The 23,546-nt window shown below is 59.7% G+C and overlaps 1 protein-coding gene across 2 annotated transcripts in view; it reads right to left on the reverse strand.

The window, feature by feature from the left end:
- rhbdl3 (rhomboid, veinlet-like 3 (Drosophila)) overlaps positions 1–23,546 on the reverse strand; it is a 91,413-nt gene that overhangs the window by 7,504 nt on the left and 60,363 nt on the right. For both annotated transcript variants that reach the window (XM_038776934.1, XM_038776935.1), the window contains 4 exons: positions 18,877–19,035; positions 10,321–10,545; positions 7,810–7,958; positions 3,564–3,676 (listed from right to left, as the gene is read on the reverse strand). In XM_038776934.1, the coding sequence (XP_038632862.1) occupies positions 3,564–3,676; positions 7,810–7,958; positions 10,321–10,545; positions 18,877–19,035 (646 nt within the window). The remainder of the gene's footprint in view (positions 1–3,563; positions 3,677–7,809; positions 7,959–10,320; positions 10,546–18,876; positions 19,036–23,546) is intronic.

Here is a 23,546-nt window from a genome sequence, read left to right on the forward strand (position 1 = left end):
TAATCACTCCGCCATTGGTGACCATGCTGCCTGAAGCTCTGGAATTTCTACCCTAATGTACTCCACCTCTCTACTTACTACACTCTTTAAAACCAACTCAAGATTCTGGTTACCTAACCTAATATCTCCTTAGGTGGCTTTGAATAAATTTTGTTTGATAATGTCCCTATGAAATGCCTTGGGATGTTTTACTATATTGAAGGTGCTATGTAAGTGTTAGCTGTTGTTGTTGTATTCTCCAAGCCTTTCAAGTTTTTCCTTTTCAAATATTTATCCAATTTCCTATTGAAAGTTACATTTAGGGCAGCACGGTGGCCTAGTGGTTAGCACAACCGCCTCACGGCGCTGAGGTCCCAGGTTCGATCCCGGCTCTGGGTCACTGTCCGTGTGGTGTTTGCACGTTCTCCCCGTGTCTGCGTGGGTTTCGCCCCCACAACCCAAAAATGTGCAGAGTAGGTGGATTGGCCACGCTAAATTGCCCCTTAATTGGAAAAAATAATTGGCTAATCTAAATTTTTTTAAAAAGTTACATTTAATCTGTTTCCACAGCACCTTTCAGGTAGCGCATTCGAGTTCACAACAACTTCCTGCTGCGTTAAAAGAATGGTCTCATCTCCCCTCTGGTTCGTTTGTCACTTATCTTTATGTCCTCTGGTTACTGTACTGCCAGGAGGAACTGTTTTTCCCAATCTATTAAAAGCTATGTCTCGAATATTCAGTTCAGGGTAGGAACCCTTGTTTCTGGCCTTGATCAGGCAAAACAAATACACACCTTCTGATTTTTCAGGACAATCTTCCAGTGGAGGATCCTGCAGAATTCAGTCAGTGCAGGAAACCTCGGAGGGAACAGCAGAGAGGATCTCTGTGCAAAAGCCACGGCCCCAAGCTGAGTGATGAGGTTGGGACAGGTTGAGTGGGGTGTGAGCCGGGGAGTTGTGGGGTGTGAGCCGGGGAGTTAAGGGGCGTCAGGGAGAGTTAATGTGAGTGATTTAGGGTCATCCATCTAGTTCACTGGTGTTAGATTAGGTTTTATTCTGTCTAACCTTTGCTAAGTAACGATCCGGGGAAGTCCCACAGAACTGTCTGAAGTCTCCAATTCTAACTTGGAGATGGAAACATTCTGAGAGGGTCCTGGGGAGTGGAGGGCATCGCCCACCGAAAATTCAGACTTCCCAGACAATGCACATGGAGTCATTGCATTGGGACGTCTGAGGATCCCCGGAGGATCCCGTAATGTATCTTGGGTGGAATACATCTGGTTTCTTATTGTCTGCAAACTGGAAGATTTGGATCTATGCTAATCTATAACATCATCAAACTGAAACATAACTCTTTGTTTTTCTCTCACACATAGCTGCTGTCTGATCTACTGACATTTAGCTAGAGCTCATTGAGTGGCTCTCTCTCCTCACTGAGCCAAAGGCTGTGGGTTCAAATCCAACACCAGGTGTAAATTCTAGGCTGCTGCTCCATTGCAGCAGTAATGGAATGCTGCATCGTCTGTGGCATTGTCCTTAACAACATTAAACCATTGTCCCATCTGCCGTCTTGGGTGCACTTAAAAAGCCCCATGATGCCTTTGAGGAAGTGAGGTGGTGTTCCATCTCGTGTCCTGGCCAATACTTATCCCTTAACCAACATTACTCTAATAGATTATCAGGTCATTTGCCATTGCTTGCAGTGTCCAGGTTAACAGATATGTTTTTTATGTTACATTTCAAAATATTTCCTTAGGTTATTTGAGCTGTCCTGAGATCACAAGCTCTCTACAAGTGCAACATGAGGAGAAAGATCTAGAAGTTATGTTAATAAGGTTAAATGAAGAGATGTGGAGCGAGGCTCACAGACAATATAAACGCAGACATGGGCTGAATGGCTGACTCGGTGCTGTAAATAAGTTGTATGTCTTTTTATTTTATCTCATTGATTTTATTTAGTCTTATTTGATTTTGGAAATCACATTCCACATGTTTTTCTGTTAAAATGGAGACTCACGGCTACACAACAAATCCACATTGCCTGATGTTCCCCCGTGACTGTGCCGCATCCAGGGCCACGGATAGTCAGAGCCATTGACTGCGGAACTAACTTTTAAACCCTGCTCAAAGTTTATGCTCAAAACAACCTCCCTGCAAATTACCACTGAGTGTCACTAACTGAAATCAGTTAACTTGGCACACACCGGCGATTGAACTTTGGCACCTTCCTAAGTCAAGGTGGCTTCTTAATGTTACAATAACAGCTGGAAAATAAGAGAAGCACATCAACAAATGGCAGGGGGAAGTCGAACAGCATGAGCCCGGCTCCTGACTTCCTGTTTTCTTTTCCAACAGTCTTTGGGCCAAGACAGTCACGGAATTAACACAGCGACAGAGCAGCAAGAACCGTGACAAAATAAACCACAAACTGTCCGCCAATTCAGATTGTTTTTCTCGCCTCCTTTTCTCTCAACTCACATTTCGCAACCAGCTGTTTGCAATCACAACTGAGTCACTGTCGGCACAAGTTCCAGATAAAACAGGAATAGAAAATGCCGGACAATCTCAGCAGGTCTGACAGCGTCTGTGGAGAGAAAAGGGAGCTAACGTTTCGAGTCTGGATGACTCTTTGTCAAAACCTCCATACACATCTTTAGAAGCTAAGGGGACATTTTTATCATGGCCAATCCACCTAACCTGCACATCTTTGGGTGATGGGGGGGGGGAAACCGGAGCACCCGGAGGAAACCCACACAGACACGGGGAGGACATGCAGACTCCGCAGAGACAGTCAGCCAAGGCTGGAATTGAATTCAGGTTCCTGGTGCTGTGAGGCAGCAATGCTAACCACCGCGCCACCGTACCACTCACCATCGTTAGGGCCTCTGCTGTTTAGTACAGAGAGTCAGCGGTGGCTTATTGGGTAGCACTCAACCACAAAGTCATGGTCCCACTCCAGATACTTGTGTGCATAATCTAGGCAGACAATCGCAGGGCTGGGGGAAATGATGTGTTGTTGGTGGTGCCATTTAGAATTTTTCCAATTCTTTTTGGGGCCAATTTAGCGTGGCCAATCCACCTACCCAGCAGATGGTTGGCTTGTGGGGGTGAGACCCATGCAGACACGGGGAGAATGTGCAAACGCCACACGATCAGGGCTGGGATTGAACCCGGGTCCTCGGCACCTTGAGGCAGCAGTGCTAACCACTGCGTCACCGTGCCACCCGTGTGAAGCCATATTTTTGATGAGGTGGTAAACTGAGGCCCTGTATGCCCACTCATACGGGTGTTTCGAAGAAAATGAGGGGAGGGGTCTTCCTCCGGTGTCCTGGCCAATATTTACCCCTCAACCCACATCTCTGAACAGAATATCAGGCGATTTATCCACTGCTATTTGTGGGATTTTGCTATGCACAAATTAGAATCAAACTCGACAGATCCCCAAAGGCAGTCACTTTAAAATCGGGAACTCCACTGGGTACAGTTACAGAACATTAGACAGGGTTAGAGAGCATTGGGAAGAGCTAAATTCGGAACATGGACTTCTGGGTGGTCCCAGCACGTGGTCCTTCCCGAGACTGTTACCTGCGAGTACTCCAGCCAGGTAGACAAAGCTAATGCGGAGAGCGCCGTGCACCATCTCCAGAGGAACTCCGACCACCAGCTGCAGCACCACGTTGAAGCCCAGGTGTTCGACCCTGGAACAAAGAACTTTCACAGTCAGAACGCTCCCTTCGCCAAAAGCCTCACCTCCGAGTGGGATCATCAGGAACTGAACAGCCTGGGACCCCACTGATTCCTCAGCAGGCTGACGGGTCCCCCCCCCCCCCTTTCCCCGGCTACAGCACACTCGCATTTATTCACTCCTTCAACATGGGAAATGTTCCGAGTCACTGCATCAATGAAAAGTTTGCGGAGGTTTACTGGAATGGGAACAATGATCAGCAGCATTGAGGAGGGAGTGAGAAGTTGGGATTATTTTCTTTTGAGAAAGTTACGGGCAGATTTGACGAAGGTGTTCAAAACTCTGAATGGTTTTGATCAACTAAATAAGGAGATATTGCTTTCATTGGAAAAGGGGGTGTTGGAAACAGGGGGCACAGATTGCACGTAATTGGCAAAAAAAGAAAGAGGTAAGGATGAATATTTGTATGCAGCGAGTTGTGATTTGGGACACGTTGCCCGAGAGAACAGATCGAATGGTAACTTTCAAAAGGGAATTGGGAAATATTTGAAAAGGGGGAATATTCACAAGGTTATGCAAGAAAAAAAACAGGGAGAGGGTGGCAAGTTGGAATTAGTTGTTTCAAAAAGCTAGTAAGAGGCTGGATGGGCCAAATGGCCACTTAATAATAATAATCGCTTATTGTCACAAGTAGGCTTCAAATGAAGTTATTGTGAAAAGCCCCTAGTCGCCACATTCCGGCACCTGCTCGGGGAGGCTGGTACGGGAATTGAACCCGCGCTGCTGGCATTGTTCTGTATTACAAGCCAGCTGTTTAGCCCACTGTGCAATATCACCCCCACACTTCCGTGCGGTCATCACAATTATTACACTTGTAGGTTGCAATCTGGGGCCTGACGATGCACGGTGCTGCGATCTCAGGCCTGACAATGCACGGTGCTGCGATCTCAGGCCTGACGATGCACGGTGCTGCGATCTGGGGCCTGACGATGCACGGTGCTGCGATCTGGGGCCTGACGATGCACGGTGCTGCGATCTGGGGCCTGACGATGCACGGTGCTGCGATCTGGGGCCTGACGATGCACGGTGCTGCGATCTCAGGCCTGACGATGCACGTTACTGCGATCTGGGGCCTGACGATGCACGGTGCAGCGATCTGGGGCCTGACGATGCACGGTGCTGCGATCTGGGGCCTGACGATGCACGGTGCTGCGATCTGGGGCCTGACGATGCACGGTGCTGCGATCTCAGGCCTGACGATGCACGGTGCTGCGATCTCAGGCCTGACGATGCACGGTGCTGCGATCTCAGGCCTGACGATGCACGGTGCTGCGACCTGGGGCCTGACGATGCACGGTGCTGCGATCTGGGGCCTGACGATGCACGGTGCTGCGACCTGGGGCCTGACGATGCACGGTGCTGCGATCTGGGGCCTGACGATGCACGGTGCTGCGATCTGGGGCCTGACGATGCACGGTGCTGCGATCTGGGGCCTGACGATGCACGGTGCTGCGATCTGGGGCCTGACGATGCACGGTGCTGCGATCTGGGGCCTGACGATGCACGGTGCTGCGATCTGGGGCCTGACGATGCACGGTGCTGCGATCTCAGGCCTGACGATGCACGGTGCTGCGATCTGGGGCCTGACGATGCACGGTGCTGCGATCTGGGGCCTGACGATGCACGGTGCTGCGATCTCAGGCCTGACGATGCACGGTGCTGCGATCTGGGGCCTGACGATGCACGGTGCTGCGATCTCAGGCCTGACGATGCATGGTGCTGCGATCTGGGGCCTGACGATGCACGGTGCTGCGATCTGGGGCCTGACGATGCACGGTGCTGCGATCTCGGGCCTGACGATGCACGGTGCTGCGATCTCAGGCCTGACGATGCACGGTGCTGCGATCTGGGGCCTGACGATGCACGGTGCTGCGATCTGGGGCCTGACGATGCACGGTGCTGCGATCTGGGGCCTGACGATGCACGGTGCTGCGATCTGGGGCCTGACGATGCACGGTGCTGCGATCTCAGGTCTGACGATGCACGGTGCTGCGATCTGGAGCCTGACGATGCACGGTGCTGCGATCTGGGGCCTGACGATGCACGGTGCTGCGATCTGGGGCCTGACGATGCACGGTGCTGCGATCTGGGGCCTGACGATGCACGGTGCTGCGATCTGGAGCCTGACGATGCACGGTGCTGCGATCTGGGGCCTGACGATGCATGGTGCTGCGATCTGGGGCCTGACGATGCACGTTACTGCGATCTCAGGCCTGACGATGCACGGTGCTGCGATCTGGGGCCTGACGATGCACGGTGCTGCGATCTGGGGCTTGACGATGCACGGTGCTGCGATCTCAGGCCTGACGATGCACGGTGCTGCGATCTGGGGCCTGACGATGCACGGTGCTGCGATCTGGGGCCTGACGATGCACGGTGCTGCGATCTGGGGCCTGACGATGCACGGTGCTGCGATCTGGAGCCTGACGATGCACGGTGCAGCGATCTCAGGCCTGACGATGCACGGTGCTGCGATCTGGGGCCTGACGATGCACGGTGCTGCGATCTGGGGCCTGACGATGCACGGTGCTGCGATCTGGGGCCTGACGATGCACGGTGCTGCGATCTGGGGCCTGACGATGCACGGTGCTGCGATCTCAGGCCTGACGATGCACGGTGCTGCGCTCTCGGGCCTGACGATGCACGTTACTGCGATCTGGGGCCTGACGATGCACGGTGCTGCGATCTGGGGCCTGACGATGCACGGTGCTGCGATCTCAGGCCTGACGACGCACGTTACTGCGATCTGGGGCCTGACGATGCACGGTGCTGCGATCTCAGGCCTGACGATGCACGGTGCTGCGATCTGGGGCCTGACGATGCACGGTGCTGCGATCTCAGGCCTGACGATGCACGGTGCTGCGATCTGGGGCCTGACGATGCACGGTGCTGCGATCTGGGGCCTGACGATGCACGGTGCTGCGATCTGGGGCCTGACGATGCACGGTGCTGCGATCTGGGGCCTGACGATGCACGGTGCTGCGATCTGGGGCCTGACGATGCACGGTGCTGCGATCTGGGGCCTGACGATGCACGGTGCTGCGATCTGGGGCCTGACGATGCACGGTGCTGCGATCTGGGGCCTGACGATGCACGGTGCTGCGATCTGGGGCCTGACGATGCACGGTGCTGCGATCTCGGGCCTGACGATGCACATTACTGCGATCTGGGGCCTGACGATGCACGTTACTGCGATCTGGGGCCTGACGATGCACGGTGCTGCGATCTCAGGCCTAACGATGCAGGTGCTGCGATCTGGGGCCTGACGATGCACGGTGCTGCGATCTGGGGCCTGACGATGCACGGTGCTGCGATCTCAGGCCTGACGATGCACGGTACTGCGACCTGGGGCCTGACGATGCACGGTGCTGCGATCTCAGGCCTGACGATGCACGGTGCTGCGATCTGGGGCCTGACGATGCACGGTGCTGCGATCTCAGGCCTGACGATGCACGGTGCTGCGATCTCAGGCCTAACGATGCAGGTGCTGCGATCTCAGGCCTGACGATGCACGGTGCTGCGATCTGGGGCCTGACGATGCACGGTGCTGCGATCTGGGGCCTGACGATGCACGGTGCTGCGATCTCAGGCCTAACGATGCACGGTGCTGCGATCTCAGGCCTGACGATGCACGGTGCTGCGATCTGGGGCCTGACGATGCACGGTGCTGCGATCTGGGGCCTGACGATGCACGGTGCTGCGATCTGGGGCCTGACGACACACGGTGCTGCGATCTGGGGCCTAACGATGCAGGTGCTGCAATCTCAGGCCTGACGATGCACGGTGCTGCGATCTGGGGCCTGACGATGCATGGTGCTGCGATCTCAGGCCTGACGATGCACGGTGTTGCGATCTCAGGCCTGACGATGCACGGTGCTGCGATCTGGGGCCTGACGATGCACGGTGCTGCGATCTGGGGCCTGACGATGCACGGTGCTGCGATCTGGGGCCTGACGATGCACGGTGCTGCGATCTCGGGCGTAACGACGCACGGTGTTGGCGAAGACACTGGGCAGCACAATGAGGAATGCAGGTACCAGTGCTGAGGTTATAGAAAGAAGCAGTCACTCTGCAATGGCTACTCACCCAACATGCATGAAGATGTAGCTGAGGTAACGCCAGACCTGTCTACGAAGCTGTGGCTGGTAAACCAACGGGTTGTTCAAATACGACGGGTGTGCGATTTGCAGCACCCACTTCTCCAAAACCAGCCCATAATAGACAAAGACAGCGATCTGGAATACAGTGCGGATCACACACATGATACAACTTTCTGCTTCCATCCGACTGAGTCAAAACCAAGGGGACACTTCAAATGGAGGAAGGAACTAGGATTTGCGTACAGGATTTGATCTATTGTCACAACCTCGGGATGAAGCGTGTAATCACTGTTGGTCCAAGAATAGGTTTGAAGGAGTGTTTTACGGAGGAGAAAGGGGTAAAGAGACGGAGAGGTTTAGGAAGGGAATTCCACAGTTTCAAAACCCTGGTAATTAAAGGCTTGGCGACCAATGAAAATTGGGGATGGTCTATGTGTCTGGGAACACATTCCTGCGACTTTGGAATCACGTAATGTGTAGTGACATCAGCAGAGTGTTTGCCTGGGCTTTGGGCAGATCATCAACTTGACTGAATGAGCAACATCCTTAATAAGCCTCTCATCATGTCTTACAAGAATCCAGAGTGTGCATCAGCAAATTGAGGGACCTGTTTATTGGCGGGAGGTTTGCGGGCCTGGGGGAACTGGAAGATAAATTTGGCATTCCCCAGGGGAACATGTTCAGATACTTGCAGGTAAAGGCGTTTGCTAGGCGACAGGTAGAGGAGTTCCCTTTGCTGCCCTCGCAGGGGGCGATGGACAGAGTGCTTTCGGGGGTGTGGGTAGGAGAGGGGAAGGTGTCTGACATCTATAAGGTAATGCAGGAGGTGGAGGAGTCGTCAGTGGAGGAGCTGAAGGCTAAATGGGAGGAGGAACTCGGGGAGCAGATAGAGGACGGGACTTGGGCGGATGCCTTGGAGAGAGTCAACTCTTCCTCCTCATGTGCGAGGCTTAGTCTCATCCAATTTAAGGTGCTGCACCGGGCCCACATGTCCAGGACTAGGATGAGGAGGTTCTTTGGGGGTGAGGACAGGTGCTCCAGATGTTCGGGGAGTCCAGCGAACCACGCCCATATGTTCTGGGCATGCCCAGCACTGGAAGAATTCTGGAAGGGGGTGGCGGGGACGGTGTCGAGGGTGGTTGGATCCAGGGTCAAACCAGGGTGGGGACTCGCGATTTTTGGAGTTGCGGTAGAGCCGGGAGTGCAGGAGGCGAAAGAGGCCGGTGTCCTGGCCTTTGCATCCCTAGTAGCCCGGCGGAGGATCTTGCTGCAGTGGAAGGATGCGAGGCCCCCAAGCGTGGAGACCTGGATCAGTGACATGGTGGGATTTATAAAATTGGAAAGGGTCAAATTTGCCCTGAGAGGATCAATACAAGGGTTCTATAAACGATGGCAACCTTTTCTGGACTTCCTGGCTCAAAGATAGGTAACTGGGTCAATAGCAGCAGCAATCCGGGGGGGGGGGGGGGGGGGGGGGGGAATGGAGCTCGGCGGACGGAGATGGAACTCGGCGGACGGAGATGGAGCTGGGGCAGGGACGGAGATGGAGCTGGGGCAGGGACGGAGATGGAGCTGGGGCAGGGACGGAGATGGAGCTGGGGCAGGGACGGAGATGGAGCTGGGGCAGGGACGGAGATGGAGCTGGGTCAGGGACGGAGATGGAGCTGGGGCAGGGACGGAGATGGAGCTGGGGCAGGGACGGAGATGGAGCTGGGGCAGGGACGGAGATGGAGCTGGGGCAGGGACGGAGATGGAGCTGGGGCAGGGACGGAGATGGAGCTGGGGCAGGGACGGAGATGGAGCTGGGGCAGGGACGGAGATGGAGCTGGGGCAGGGACGGAGATGGAGCTGGGGCAGGGACGGAGATGGAACTGGGGCAGGGACGGAGATGGAGCTGGGGCAGGGACGGAGATGGAGCTGGGGCAGGGACGGAGATGGAGCTGGGGCAGGGACGGAGATGGAGCTGGGGCAGGGACGGAGATGGAGCTGGGGCAGGGACGGAGATGGAGCTGGGGCAGGGACGGAGATGGAGCTGGGGCAGGGACGGAGATGGAGCTGGGGCAGGGACGGAGATGGAGCTGGGGCAGGGACGGAGATGGAGCTGGGGCAGGGACGGAGATGGAGCTGGGGCAGGGACGGAGATGGAGCTGGGGCAGGGACGGAGATGGAGCTGGGGCAGGGACGGAGATGGAGCTGGGGCAGGGACGGAGATGGAGCTGGGGCAGGGACGGAGATGGAGCTGGGGCAGGGACGGAGATGGAGCTGGGGCAGGGATGGAGATGGAGCTGGGGCAGGGACGGAGATGGAGCTGGGGCAGGGACGGAGATGGAACTGGGGCAGGGACGGAGATGGAGCTGGGGCAGGGACGGAGATGGAACTGGGGCAGGGACGGAGATGGAACTCGGCGGTCTGAGTGGTAGGGACGATATGGTCTGAGTGGTGGGGACGATATGTGGGTTGAAAGCTGACACTGACCCTTGAACCTGATGCTACTCACTTCCAGAATGGTGATGGTGATTATAAACCAGGGCGGAGGGCAGCATGTGTAGCTGTCGTAGTACCACTTGCGGTCTGGTCCTCGGGGCAGGGTCTCGTAGGCGATGTGACGGATGAATCGTTGGAATAGGGTGAGGCCGCTCTCCTCCAGGAGTGAGTTGGCACGGAGACGGTGATTCCCCAGGTGGATCGCACGCCGGAAGCTGTTCGATCGTTTGTTGCTCATCTGGTTTATAAAAAAGCACAAACGCAGGAGGGGAATTAACATTTAACCCTTCTGCCAGATTCCATCAAAGCTGCAATACTCTGAAATTGCCGGTGAATATGCCGACCGTTAGTCAGAGCAGCCCAAGGAGCCAGGTATTCAGGATGCAACGCACGTCACACACGTCTCTCACAGCCAATGGAGTATTGTCACTGTTATAATTCAGGAAATTGCAGACAGCAAGCTCCCAGATAATAAGCAGTTTATTTGTATTCTGGGCTGATGTTGGTTAAAGGACAAAAACAGCCCAGGACACGGGGAAGAAACCTTTTTCAAATACTGGCTGATGGATTTTTTATACCTGAAAGGGTAGAGGAGGCCGCACTTTAATGATTCATTCAAAAGGCAGCACCTCTGACAGTGCAGCATTCCCTCAGTACTGACCCTCTGACAGTGCGGCACTCCCTCAGTACTGACCCTCTGACAGTGCAACATTCCCTCAGTACTGACCCTCTGACAGTGCGGCACTCCCTCAGTACTGACCCTCTGACAGTGCGGCACTCCCTCAGTACTGACCCTCTGACAGTGCGGCACTCCCTCAGTACTGACCCTCTGACAGTGCGGCACTCCCTTAGTACTGACCCTCTGACAATGCGGCACTCCCTCAGTACTGACCCTCTGACAGTGCGGCACTCCCTCAGTACTGACCCTTTGACAGTGCGACACTCCCTCAGTACTGACCCTCTGACAGTGCGGCACTCCCTCAGTACTGACCCTCCGACAGTGCGGCATTCCCTCAGTACTGACCCTCTGACAGTGCGGCACTCCCTCTGTACTGACCATCTGACAGTGCGGCACTCCCTCAGTACTGACCCGCTGACATTGCAGCACTCCCTCAGTACTGACCTCTGACAGTGCGGCACTCCCTCAGTACTGACCCTCTGACAGTGCGGCACTCCCTCACTACTGACCCTCTGACAGTGCGGCACTCCCTCAGTACTGACCCTCTGACAGTGCGGCACTCCCTCAGTACTGACCCTCTGACAGTGCAGCACACCCTCAGTACTGACCTTCTGACAGTGCAGCTCTCCCTCAGTACTGACCCTCTGACAGTGCAGCACTCCCTCAGTACTGACCCTCTGACAGTGCAGCACTCCCTCAGTACTGACCCTCTGACAGTGCAGCACTCCCTCAGTACTGACCCTCTGACAGTGCAGCACTCCCTCAGTACTGACCCTCTGACAGTGCAGCACTCCCTCAGTACTGACCCTCTGACAGTGCAGCACTCCCTCAGTACTGACCCTCTGACAGTGCAGCACTCCCTCAGTACTGACCCGCTGATAGTATAGCACTCCATCAGTACTGACCCTCTGACAGTGCGGCACTCCCTCAATACTGACCCTCTGACAGTACAGCTCTCCCTCAGTACTGACCCTCTGACAGTGCAGCTCTCCCTCAGTACTGACCCTCTGACAGTGCGGCGCTCCCTCAGTACTGACGCTCTGACAGTGCGGCACTCCCTCAGTACTGACCATCTGACAGTGCGGCACTCCCTCAGTACTGACCCTCTGACAGTGCAGCACTCCCTCAGTACTGACCCGCTGACAGTGCGGCACTCCCTCAGTACTGACCCTCTGACAGTGCAGCACTCCCTCAGTACTGACTCTCCCTCAGTGCTGCACTCCCTCAGTACTGACCTTCTGACAGTGCGGCACTCCCTCAGTACTGACCCGCTGACAGTGCGGCACTCCCTCAGTACTGACCCTCTGACAGTGCGGCACTCCCTCAGTACTGACCCTCTGATAGTGCGGCACTCCCTCAGTACTGACCCTCGGACAGTGCGGCACTCCCTCAGTACTGACCCTCTGACAGTGCGGCACTCCCTCAGTACTGACCATCTGACAGTGCAGCACTCCCTCAGTACTGACCCTCTGACAGTGCAGCACTCCCTCAGTACTGACCCTCTGACAGTGCAGCACTTCCTCAGTACTGACCCTCTGACAGTGCGGCACTCCCTCAGTACTGACCCTCTGACAGTGCGGCACTCCCTCAATACTAACCCTCTGACAGTGCAGCACTCCCTCAGTACTGACCCTCTGACAGTGCAGCACTCCCTCAGTACTGACCCTCTGACAGTGCGGCACTCCCTCAGTACTGACCCTCTGATAGTGCAGCACTCCCTCAGTACTGACCCTCCCTCAGTGCTGAAGTGCAAGCGTCCGCCTGGATTTCTTACTCTGGCCTCTGGAGTGGGACGTGAGGCCATAACTTTCCTGACACAAGGACACGAGCACTTGACTGAACCTCAGTCAGAAATCCTTTGAAATAACTAATCCTCACACATGAGAAAACACACTCCCAGTCGGCCAGGAGCATTAATGTGAATGTCAATTAAAGGCCCTATTCACATATTATTCACTGGACCCTTTTCCCATCTGATTGACAATGTTCATTCCTTCACCCAGCTGTGAAATGAGAAGGTAATGTTCAGGTAACAGTGAGAGGTGCAGACAGTTTGATTGTCCAGTGGTGTTCACAGTTTTCATTACTCTGTCCAATTCCTGGAGGATTGGCTGGGGACTGATTCTGCTGCAAGGAATCTGCTGGTCTGGAAGTCAGAGAACTCAAATCCAATGTACAAAAGCTGGCTTATAAAAATGATCAGGAGCGACTGGGTTGGTGCATGAACCACAGTGATTCCCTCAAACCCTTCAGGGAAAGGAACCTGCCCGGCCCCTTGGACACTCCGGCCCCTCGGACACTCCGGCCCCTCGGACACCGGCCCCTCGGACACTCCGGCCCCTCGGACACTCCGGCCCCTCGGACACTCCGTCCCAGCCCCTCGGACACTCCGTCCCAGCCCCTCGGACACTCCGGCCCCTCGGACACTCCGGCCCCTCGGACACTCCGGCCACTCGGACACTCCGTCCCAGCCCCTCGGTCACTCCGGCCCCTCGGACACTCCGACCCGGCCCCTCGGACACTCCGGCCCCTCGGACACTCCGTCCCAGCCCCTCGGATACTCCGGCCCCTCGGACACTCCGTCCCAGCCCCTTCGGACACTCCGGCCCCTCGGACACTCCGACCCGGCCCCTCAGACACTCCGGCCCCTCGGACACTCCGTCCCGGCCCCTCGGACACTCTGGCCCCTCGGACACTCTGGCCCCTCGGACACTCCGTCCCAGCCCCTCGGACACTCCGGCCCCTTGGACACACCGGCCCCTCGGACACTCCGGCCACTCGGACACTCCGTCCCAGCCCCTCGGACACTCCGGCCCCTCGGACACTCCGACCCGGCCCCTCGGACACTCCGGCCCCTCGGACACTCCGTCCCAGCCCCTCGGACACTCCGGCCCCTCGGACACTCCGTCCCAGCCCCTCGGACACTCCGGCCCCTTGGACACTCCGGCCCCTCGGACACTCCGGCCACTCGGACACTCCGTCCCAGCCCCTCAGACACTCTGGCCCCTCGGACACTCCGACCCGGCCCCTCGGACACTCCGGCCCCTCGGACACTCCGTCCCAGCCCCTCGGACACTCCGGCCCCTCGGACACTCCGTCCCGGCCCCTCGGACACTCCGGCCCCTCGGACACTCCGGCCCCTCGGACACTCCGGCCCCTCGGACACTCCGGCCCAGCCCCTCGGACACTCCGTCCCAGCCCCTCGGACACTCCGGCCCAGCCCCTCGGACACTCCGGCCCAGCCCCTCGGACACTCCGGCCCCTCGGACACTCCGGCCCCTCGGACACTCCGGCCACTCTGACACTCCGTCCCAGCCCCTCGGACACTCCGGCCCCTCGGACACTCCGACCCGGCCCCTCGGACACTCCGGCCCAGCCCCTCGGATACTCCGGCCCCTCGGACACTCCGTCCCAGCCCCTTCGGACACTCCGGCCCCTCGGACACTCCGACCCGGCCCCTCAGACACTCCGGCCCCTCGGACACTCCGTCCCAGCCCCTCGGACACTCTGGCCCCTCGGACACTCCGGCCCCTCGGACACTCCGTCCCGGCCCCTCGGACACTCCGTCCCAGCCCCTCGGACACTCCGGCCCCTCGGACACTCCGGCCCAGCCCCTCGGACACTCCAGCCCCTCGGACACTCCACCCCAGCCCCTCGGACACTCCGTCCCAGCCCCTCGGACACTCCGGCCCCTCGGACACTCCGTCCCAGCCCCTCGGACACTCCGGCCCCTCGGACACTCCGGCCCCTCGGACACTCCGTCCCAGCCCCTCGGACACTCCGGCCCCTCGGACACTCCGTCCCAGCCCCTCGGACACTCCGGCCCCTCGGACACTCCGGCCCCTCGGACACTCCGGCCCAGACCCTCGGACAATCCGTCCCAGCCCCTCGGACACTCCGGCCCCTCGGACACTCCGGCCCCACGGACACTCCGTCCCGGCCCTTCGGACACTCCGGCCCCTCGGACACTCTGGCCCCTCGGACACTCCGGCCCCTCGGACACTCCGACCCCTCGGACACTACGGCCCCTCGGACACTACGGCCCCTCGGACACTCCGTCCCAGCCCCTCGGACACTCCGGCCCAGCCCCTCGGACACTCCGTCCCAGCCCCTTCGGACACTCCGGCCCCTCGGACACTCCGACCCGGCCCCTCAGACACTCCGGCCCCTCGGACACTCCGTCCCAGCCCCTCGGACACTCTGGCCCCTCGGACACTCCGGCCCCTCGGACACTCCGTCCCGGCCCCTCGGACACTCCGTCCCAGCCCCTCGGACACTCCGGCCCCTCGGACACTCCGGCCCAGCCCCTCGGACACTCCAGCCCCTCGGACACTCCATCCCAGCCCCTCGGACACTCCGTCCCAGCCCCTCGGACACTCCGGCCCCTCGGACACTCCGTCCCAGCCCCTCGGACACTCCGGCCCCTCGGACACTCCGGCCCCTCGGACACTCCGTCCCAGCCCCTCGGACACTCCGGCCCCTCGGACACTCCGTCCCAGCCCCTCGGACACTCCGGCCCCTCGGACACTCCGGCCCCTCGGACACTCCGGCCCAGACCCTCGGACAATCCGTCCCAGCCCCTCGGACACTCCGGCCCCTCGGACACTCCGGCCCCACGGACACTCCGTCCCGGCCCTTCGGACACTCCGGCCCCTCGGACACTCTGGCCCCTCGGACACTCCGGCCCCTCGGACACTCCGGCCCCTCGGACACTACGGCCCCTCGGACACTACGGCCCCTCGGACACTCCGTCCCAGCCCCTCGGACACTCCGGCCCAGCCCCTCGGACACTCTGGCCCCTCGGACACTCCGTCCCAGCCCCTCGGACACTCCGGCCCAGCCCCTCGGACACTCCGTCCCAGCCCCTCGGACACTCCGGCCCAGCCCCTCGGACACTATGTCCCCTCGGACACTCCGGCCCCTCAGACACTCCGACCCCTCGGACACTCCGACCCCTCGGACACTCCGGCCCCTCGGGCCCCTCGGACACTCCGACCCCTCGGACACTCCGGCCCCTCGGACACTCCGGCCCCTCGGACACTCCGGCCCCTCGGACACTCCGGCCCCTCGGACACTCCGGCCCCTCGGACACTCCGGCCCCTCGGACACTCCGGCCCCTCGGACACTCCGGCTCCTCGGACACTCCGGCTCCTCGGACACTCCGGCTCCTCGGACACTCCGGCTCCTCGGACACTCCGGCTCCTCGGACACTCCGGCTCCTCGGACACTCCGGCTCCTCGGACACTCCGGCCCCTCGGACACTCCGGCCCCTCGGACACTCCGGCCCCTCGGACACTCCGTCCCAGCCCCTCGGACACTCCGGCCCCTCGGACACTCTGGCCCCTCAGACACTCTGTCCCCTCGGACATTCCGTCCCAGCCCCTCGGACACTCCGGCCCGTCGGACACTCCGACCCCTCAGACACTCCGACCCCTCAGACACCCCAGCCCCTCGGACACCCCGGCCCCTCGGACACTCCGGCCCCTCGGACACTCCGGCCCCTCGGACACTCCGGCCCCTCGGACACTCCGTCCCAGCCCCTCGGACACTCCGGCCCCTCAGACACTCCGGCCCCTCAGACACTCTGTCCCCTCGGACATTCCGTCCCAGCCCCTCGGACACTCCGGCCCCTCGGACACTCCGACCCCTCAGACACTCCGACCCCTCAGACACTCCGGCTCCTCGGACACTCCGGCTCCTCGGACACTCCGGCCCCTCGGACACTCCGGCCCCTCGGACACTCTGGCCCCTCGGACACTCCGACCCCTCGGACACTCCGACCCCTCGGACACTCCGACCCCTCGGACACTCCGACCCCTCGGGCAATACGGCCCCTCGGACACTCCGACCCCTCAGACACTCCGACCCCTCAGACACTCCGGCTCCTCGGACACTCCGGCCCCTCGGACACTCCGGCCCCTCGGACACTCCGGCCCCTCGGACACTCCGGCCCCTCGGACACTCCGGCCCCTCGGACACTCTGGCCCCTCGGACACTCCGACCCCTCGGACACTCCGACCCCTCGGACACTCCGGCTCCTCGGACACTCCGGCCCCTCGGACACTCCGGCCCCTCGGACACTCCGGCCCCTCGGACACTCCGGCCCCTCGGACACTCTGGCCCCTCGGACACTCCGACCCCTCGGACACTCCGACCCCTCGGACACTCCGACCCCTCGGACACTCCGGCTCCTCGGACACTCCGGCTCCTCGGACACTCCGGCCCCTCGGACACTCCGGCCCCTCGGACACTCCGGCCCCTCGGACACTCTGGCCCCTCGGACACTCTGGCCCCTCGGACACTCTGGCCCCTCGGACACTCCGACCCCTTGGACACTCCGACCCCTCGGACACTCCGACCCCTCGGGCAATACGGCCCCTCGGACACTCCGACCCCTCAGACACTCCGACCCCTCAGACACTCCGGCTCCTCGGACACTCCGGCCCCTCGGACACTCCGGCCCCTCGGACACTGGCCCCTCGGACACTCCGACCCCTCGGACACTCCGACCCCTCGGACACTCCGACCCCTCGGGCAATACGGCCCCTCGGACACTCCGACCCCTCAGACACTCCGACCCCTCAGACACTCCGGCTCCTCGGACACTCCGGCCCCTCGGACACTCCGGCCCCTCGGACACTCTGGCCCCTCGGACACTCTGGCCCCTCGGACACTCCGACCCCTTGGACACTCCGACCCCTCGGACACTCCGACCCCTCGGGCAATACGGCCCCTCGGACACTCTGACCCCTCGGACACTCCGACCCCTCGGACACGCCGACCCGGCCCCTCGGACACTCCGGCCCCTCGGACACTCCGGCCCCTCGGACACTCCGTCCCAGCCCCTCGGACACTCCGGCCCCTCGGACACTCCGTCCCAGCCCCTCAGACACTCCGGCCCCTCGGACACTCCGGCCCCTCGGACACTCCGGCCCCTCGGACACTCTGGCCCCTCGGACATTCCGTCCCAGCCCCTCGGACACTCCGGCCCCTCGGACACTCCGACCCCTCAGACACTCCGACCCCTCAGACACCCCGGCCCCTCGGACACTCCGGCCCCTCGGACACTCCGGCCCCTCGGACACTCCGACCCCTCGGACACGCCGACCCGGCCCCTCGGACACTCCGGCCCCTCGGACACTCCGGCCCCTCGGACACTCCGTCCCAGCCCCTCGGACACTCCGGCCCCTCGGACACTCCGGCCCCTCTTCCTGATGGTTTTATTTTTTACAAATTTAGAGTACCCAATTATTTTTCCAATTAAGGGACAATTTAGCGTGGCCAATCCACCTAATCTGCACATCTTTGGGTTGTGGGAGTGAGACCCACACGGACACAGGGAGAATGTGCAAACTCCACACGGACAGAACCTGGGTCCTCAGCGCCGTGAGGCAGCAGAGCTAACCACTGTGTTCCGCCCCTCCCTAATAGTTTTAAACTTCCCCTCCGTATATCGGGGGCAATTTTCTACATTCAGGCTATAGAACCTCTGTGGGCAGCAAGAACTAAAGTCCTGACCTTGCAGATGGTGGACAGGCTTTGGTGGGGGGGGGGTCAGGAGGTGAGTAACTCGCTGTGGGATTCCTCGCCTTTGACCTGTCCTGGTAGCCACAGTATTAATGTGGCTGGGTCCAGTTCATGTCCAGTCAATGGTAACCCCCAGGATGTGGGGGATTCAGCGATGGTAATGCCGTTGAATGTCAAGGGCCGATGGTTAGGTCCTCTCTTGTAGGAGATGGTCATTGCCTCGCACTTGTGTGGCGTGAATGTAACTTTCCACTTGTCAGCCCCAAGCCTGGATATTGTCCAGGTCTTGCTGCATTTATACATAGAGTCTCCATAAACATTGTTGTCTTTCCATGAAGTGATGTGTTTCCACCTCTCACTCACCAGGTTTACAAAGTCCTGGTAGCACACCTTCCCCTCGGAATTGTTGTCTGCCAAAGCCAAAAGTACCTCCAGCTTGTGTGGCTCGAGCTCCGAGCCATGGACTTGGAGAAGGTTGCGGAACTTTTCAGTGCTAATGTAGCCCGTGTTTGCAGGATCAAACTGTCGGAAACAACAAAGAGGAACAGAGTGTAGCAGAAAGACACATCAGGGCTCCGAACACGGACAACCCCAACACAAAACCAACCCATGTCACTGCCCCCCCCCCCCCCCCCCTCCACCCTCCATCAGCAGCAACTGCTAATACCCTGAAACATTCCAGCACTTATGGTGAAGATATAACATCAAAATCAATACGGAGAACGAGAATGGTCTGGGAAAGTCTGTGTCGGGAAAAATAAGGACCAGGTGTGGTGGGAATGGTCAGTAAGCACGGTGGCACAGTGGTTAGCACTGCTGCCGCACAGCGCCAGAGACCCAGGTTCAATTCCGGCCCCGGTTGACTGTGTGGAGTTGGCATGTTCTCCCCGTGTGTGCGTGGGTTTCCTCCGGGTGCTCCGGTTTCCTCCCACAGTCCAAAGACGGGCAGGTTAGGTGGATTGGACATGGTAAATTGCCCGTAGTGTCCAAAAAAGGTTAGAAGGGGTTATTGGGTTACGGGGATCAGGTGGAAGTGAGGGCTTAAGTGGGTCGGTGCAGACTCGATGGGCCGAATGGCCTCCTTCTGCTCTGTATGTTCTATGTATTCTATGAATCATCTCCCCAACTCCACTTTTTTTGACTTATACCAATAATCCCTTAGTGTCTAAAAAGGAATATATTCCCCTCAAATCAGGGTCCCGAAGGGGCAGCACGGTGGCGCAGTGGTTAGCCCTGCTGCCTCACGGCACCAAGGTCCCAGGTTCGATCCCGGATCTGGGTCACCGACCGTGTGGTGTTTGCACATTCTCCCTGTGTTTGCGTCGGTTTCACCCCCACAACCCAAAGATGTGCAGGGTAGGTGGATTGGCCACGCTAAATTGCCATTGCTAAATTGGAAAAAAGAGATAGGACACTTTAAATTTATATTTTAAAAAACAGGGTCCCGATATGGTTGGCAGAAGGATTTTGACAGTGAGCAGATCAGGAGTCTGACTTTTGAAAGGGAGGTAAAATCTACATGGGAATGAAAGTGTGTTTGGCCACCATATGGATACGGTATCTCTATCCATAATAACCCCAGAGCTGTAACAGAGAAGCAGCCAGCTCCTCACTGTCACTTACACAATTAGACACAGCGGACCCATGAATATTTCACACTCTGGAGCTGCAGGCTGCTTTGGAAATCCCTGCCCTTCACTCCACGTTTAATCGATCCCGTCCATTGATATGAAAGATGCTTCCTGAGGGATTAGCTATCAGCATGCCATTGTGGCCAGGGAGGGGGAGGGGGGTTGGGATGAATATTTAAGCCAGAGCTGACCTCAGCACTGTGAATAATTTACAGCCAGTGGGAGTCTGTTTCATGTGGGAGCCAAGCATTCGGAGCTTTCTGCTGAATCAGCACATTGTCATCCTGCGGGTCAGACCCCATCTCCAACCCAGATCCAGACCTTGCCCCATTTCCCCACTTCCACCATCCCTCCATCCCCGTCCTCACCATCACTCCATCCCCGTCTCCACCATCTCTCCATCCCCACTCCCACCATCCCTCCATCCCCGTCCTCACCATCACTCCATCCCCGTCCCCACCATCCCTCCATCTCCACCATCCCTCCATCCCCACTCCCACCATCCCTCCATCCCCGTCCTCACCATCACTCCATCCCCGTCCCCACCATCCCTCCATCTCCACCATCCCTCCATCCCCACTCCCACCATCCCTCCATCCCCGTCCTCACCATCCCTCCATCCCCGTCCCCACCATCCCTCCATCTCCACCATCCCTCCATCCCCACTCCCACCATCCCTCCATCCCCGTCCTCACCATCACTCCATCCCCGTCCCCACCATCCCTCCATCTCCACCATCCCTCCATCCCCACTCCCACCATCCCTCCATCCCCGACCCCTCCATCCCCGTCCCCACCATGCCTCCATCCCCGTCTCCACCATCCCTCCATCTCCACCATCCCTCCATCCCCACTCCCACCATCCCTCCATCCCCGTCCTCACTATCCCTCCATCCTCGTCCTCACCATCCCTCCATCACCGACCCCACCATCCCTCCATCCCCACCATCCCTCCATCCCCACCATCCCTCCATCCCCGTCCCCACCATCCCTCCATCCCCATCCCTCCATCCCCGTCCCCACCATCCCTCCATCCCCGACCCACCATCCCTCCATTCCCGACCCACCATCCCTCCATCCCCACCATCCCTCCATCCCCACCATCCCTCCATCCCCGTCCCCACCATCCCTCCATCCCCATCCCTCCATCCCCGTCCCCACCATCCCTCCATCCCCGTCCCCACCATCCCTCCATCCCCATCCCTCCATCCCCGACCCACCATCCCTCCATCCCCGACCCACCATTCCTCCATCCCCACTCCCACCATCCCTCCATCCCCGACCCCACCATCCCTCCATCCCCACTCCCACCATCCCTCCATCCTCGTCCCCTCCATCCCTCCATCCCCGTCCCTCCATCCCTCCACTCCCACCATCCCTCCATCCCCACTCCCACCATCCCTCCATCCCCACTCCCTCCATCCCTCCATCCCCGTCTCCACCATCCCTCCATCCCCACTCCCACCATCCTCGTCCCCTCCATCCCTCCATCCCCGTCCCCACCATCCCTCCATCCCCAACCCCACCATCCCTCCATCCCCGTCTCCACCATCCCTCCATCCCCGTCCTCACCATCCCTCCATCCCCGACCCCACCATCCCTCCATCCCCGTCCCCACCATCCCTCCATCCCCGACCCCACCATCCCTCCATCCCCGTCTCCACCATCCCTCCATCCCCGTCCCACCATCCCTCCATCCCCGTCCCACCTTCACTCCATCCCCATCTCCACCATCCCTCCATCCCCGTCCCTCCATCCCCGTCCCCACCATCCCTCCATCCCCGACCCCACCATCCCTCCATCCCCGACCCACCATCCCTCCATCCCCGACCCACCATTCCTCCATCCCCACTCCCCACCATCCCTCCATCCCCACTCCCACCATCCCTCCATCCTCGTCCCCACCATCCCTCCATCCCCACTCCCACCATCCCTCCATCCCCGTCCCCACCATCCCTCCATCCTCACCATCCCTCCATCCTCGTCCCCACTATCCCTCCATCCCCACTCCCACCATCCCTCCATCCCCACCATCCCTCCATCCCCCGTCCCCACCATCCCTCCATCCCCGTCCCCACCATCCCTCCATCCCCGACCCACCATCCCTCCATCCCCACTCCCACCATCCCTCCATCCCCACTCCCACCATCCCTCCATCCCCACTCCCACCATCCCTCCATCCCCACCATCCCACCATCTCCGTCCCCACCATCCCTCCATCCCTCCATCCTCACTCACACCATCCCTCCATCCCCACTCCCACCATCCCTCCATCCCCGTCCCCACCATCCCTCCATCCCCACTCCCACCATCCCTCCATCCCCGTCCCCACCATCCCTCCATCCCCGTCTCCACCATCTCTCCATCCCCACTCCCACCATCACTCCATCCCCGTCCCCACCATCCCTCCATCCCCGTCCCCACCATCCCTCCATCCCCGACCCACCATCCCTCCATCCCCACTCCCACCATCCCTCCATCCCCGTCCCCACCATCCCTCCATCCCCGTCCCCACCATCCCTCCATCCCCACCATCCCTCCATCCCCGACCCACCATTCCTCCATCCCCACTCCCACCATCCCTCCATCCCCGTCCCCACCATCCCTCCATCCCCGACCCACCATCCCTCCATCCCCGTCCCCACCATCCCTCCATCCCCGTCCCCACCATCCCTCCATCCCCGTCCCCACCATCCCTCCATCCCCGTCCCCACCATCCCTCCATCCCCGTCCTCACCATCCCTCCATCCCCGTCCCCACCATCCCTCCATCCCCGTCCCCATCATCCCTCCATCCCCGTCCCCTCCATCCCTCCATCCCCGTCCCCACCATCCCTCCATCCCCACTCCCACCATCCCTCCATCCCCGTCCCCACCATCCCTCCATCCCCGTCCCCACCATCCCTCCATCCCCGTCCCCACCATCCCTCCATCCCCGTCCCCACCATCCCTCCATCTCCACCATCCCTCCATCCCCACTCCCACCATCCCTCCATCCCCATCCTCACCATCACTCCATCCCCGTCTCCACCATCCCTCCATCCCCGTCCCCACCATCCCTCCATCCTCGTCCCCTCCATCCCCGTCCCCACCATCCCTCCATCCCCGACCCACCATCCCTCCATCCCCGTCCCCACCATCCCTCCATCCCCGTCCCCACCATCCCTCCATCCCCGTCCCCACCATCCCTCCATCCCCGTCCCCACCATCCCTCCATCTCCACCATCCCTCCATCCCCACTCCCACCATCCCTCCATCCCCGGGATAGGAGCTGGGAATCGAGCTCGGGATAGGAGCTGGGAATGGAGAAGTTCGGGATAGGGGCTGGGAATGGAGAAGTTCGGGATAGGGGCTGGGAATGGAGAAGTTCGGGATAGGGGCTGGGAATGGAGAAGTTCGGGATA

Source organism: Scyliorhinus canicula, chromosome 18 (genome assembly GCF_902713615.1).
Source record: "Scyliorhinus canicula chromosome 18, sScyCan1.1, whole genome shotgun sequence".
Classification (NCBI taxonomy): Eukaryota; Metazoa; Chordata; class Chondrichthyes; order Carcharhiniformes; family Scyliorhinidae; genus Scyliorhinus; species Scyliorhinus canicula.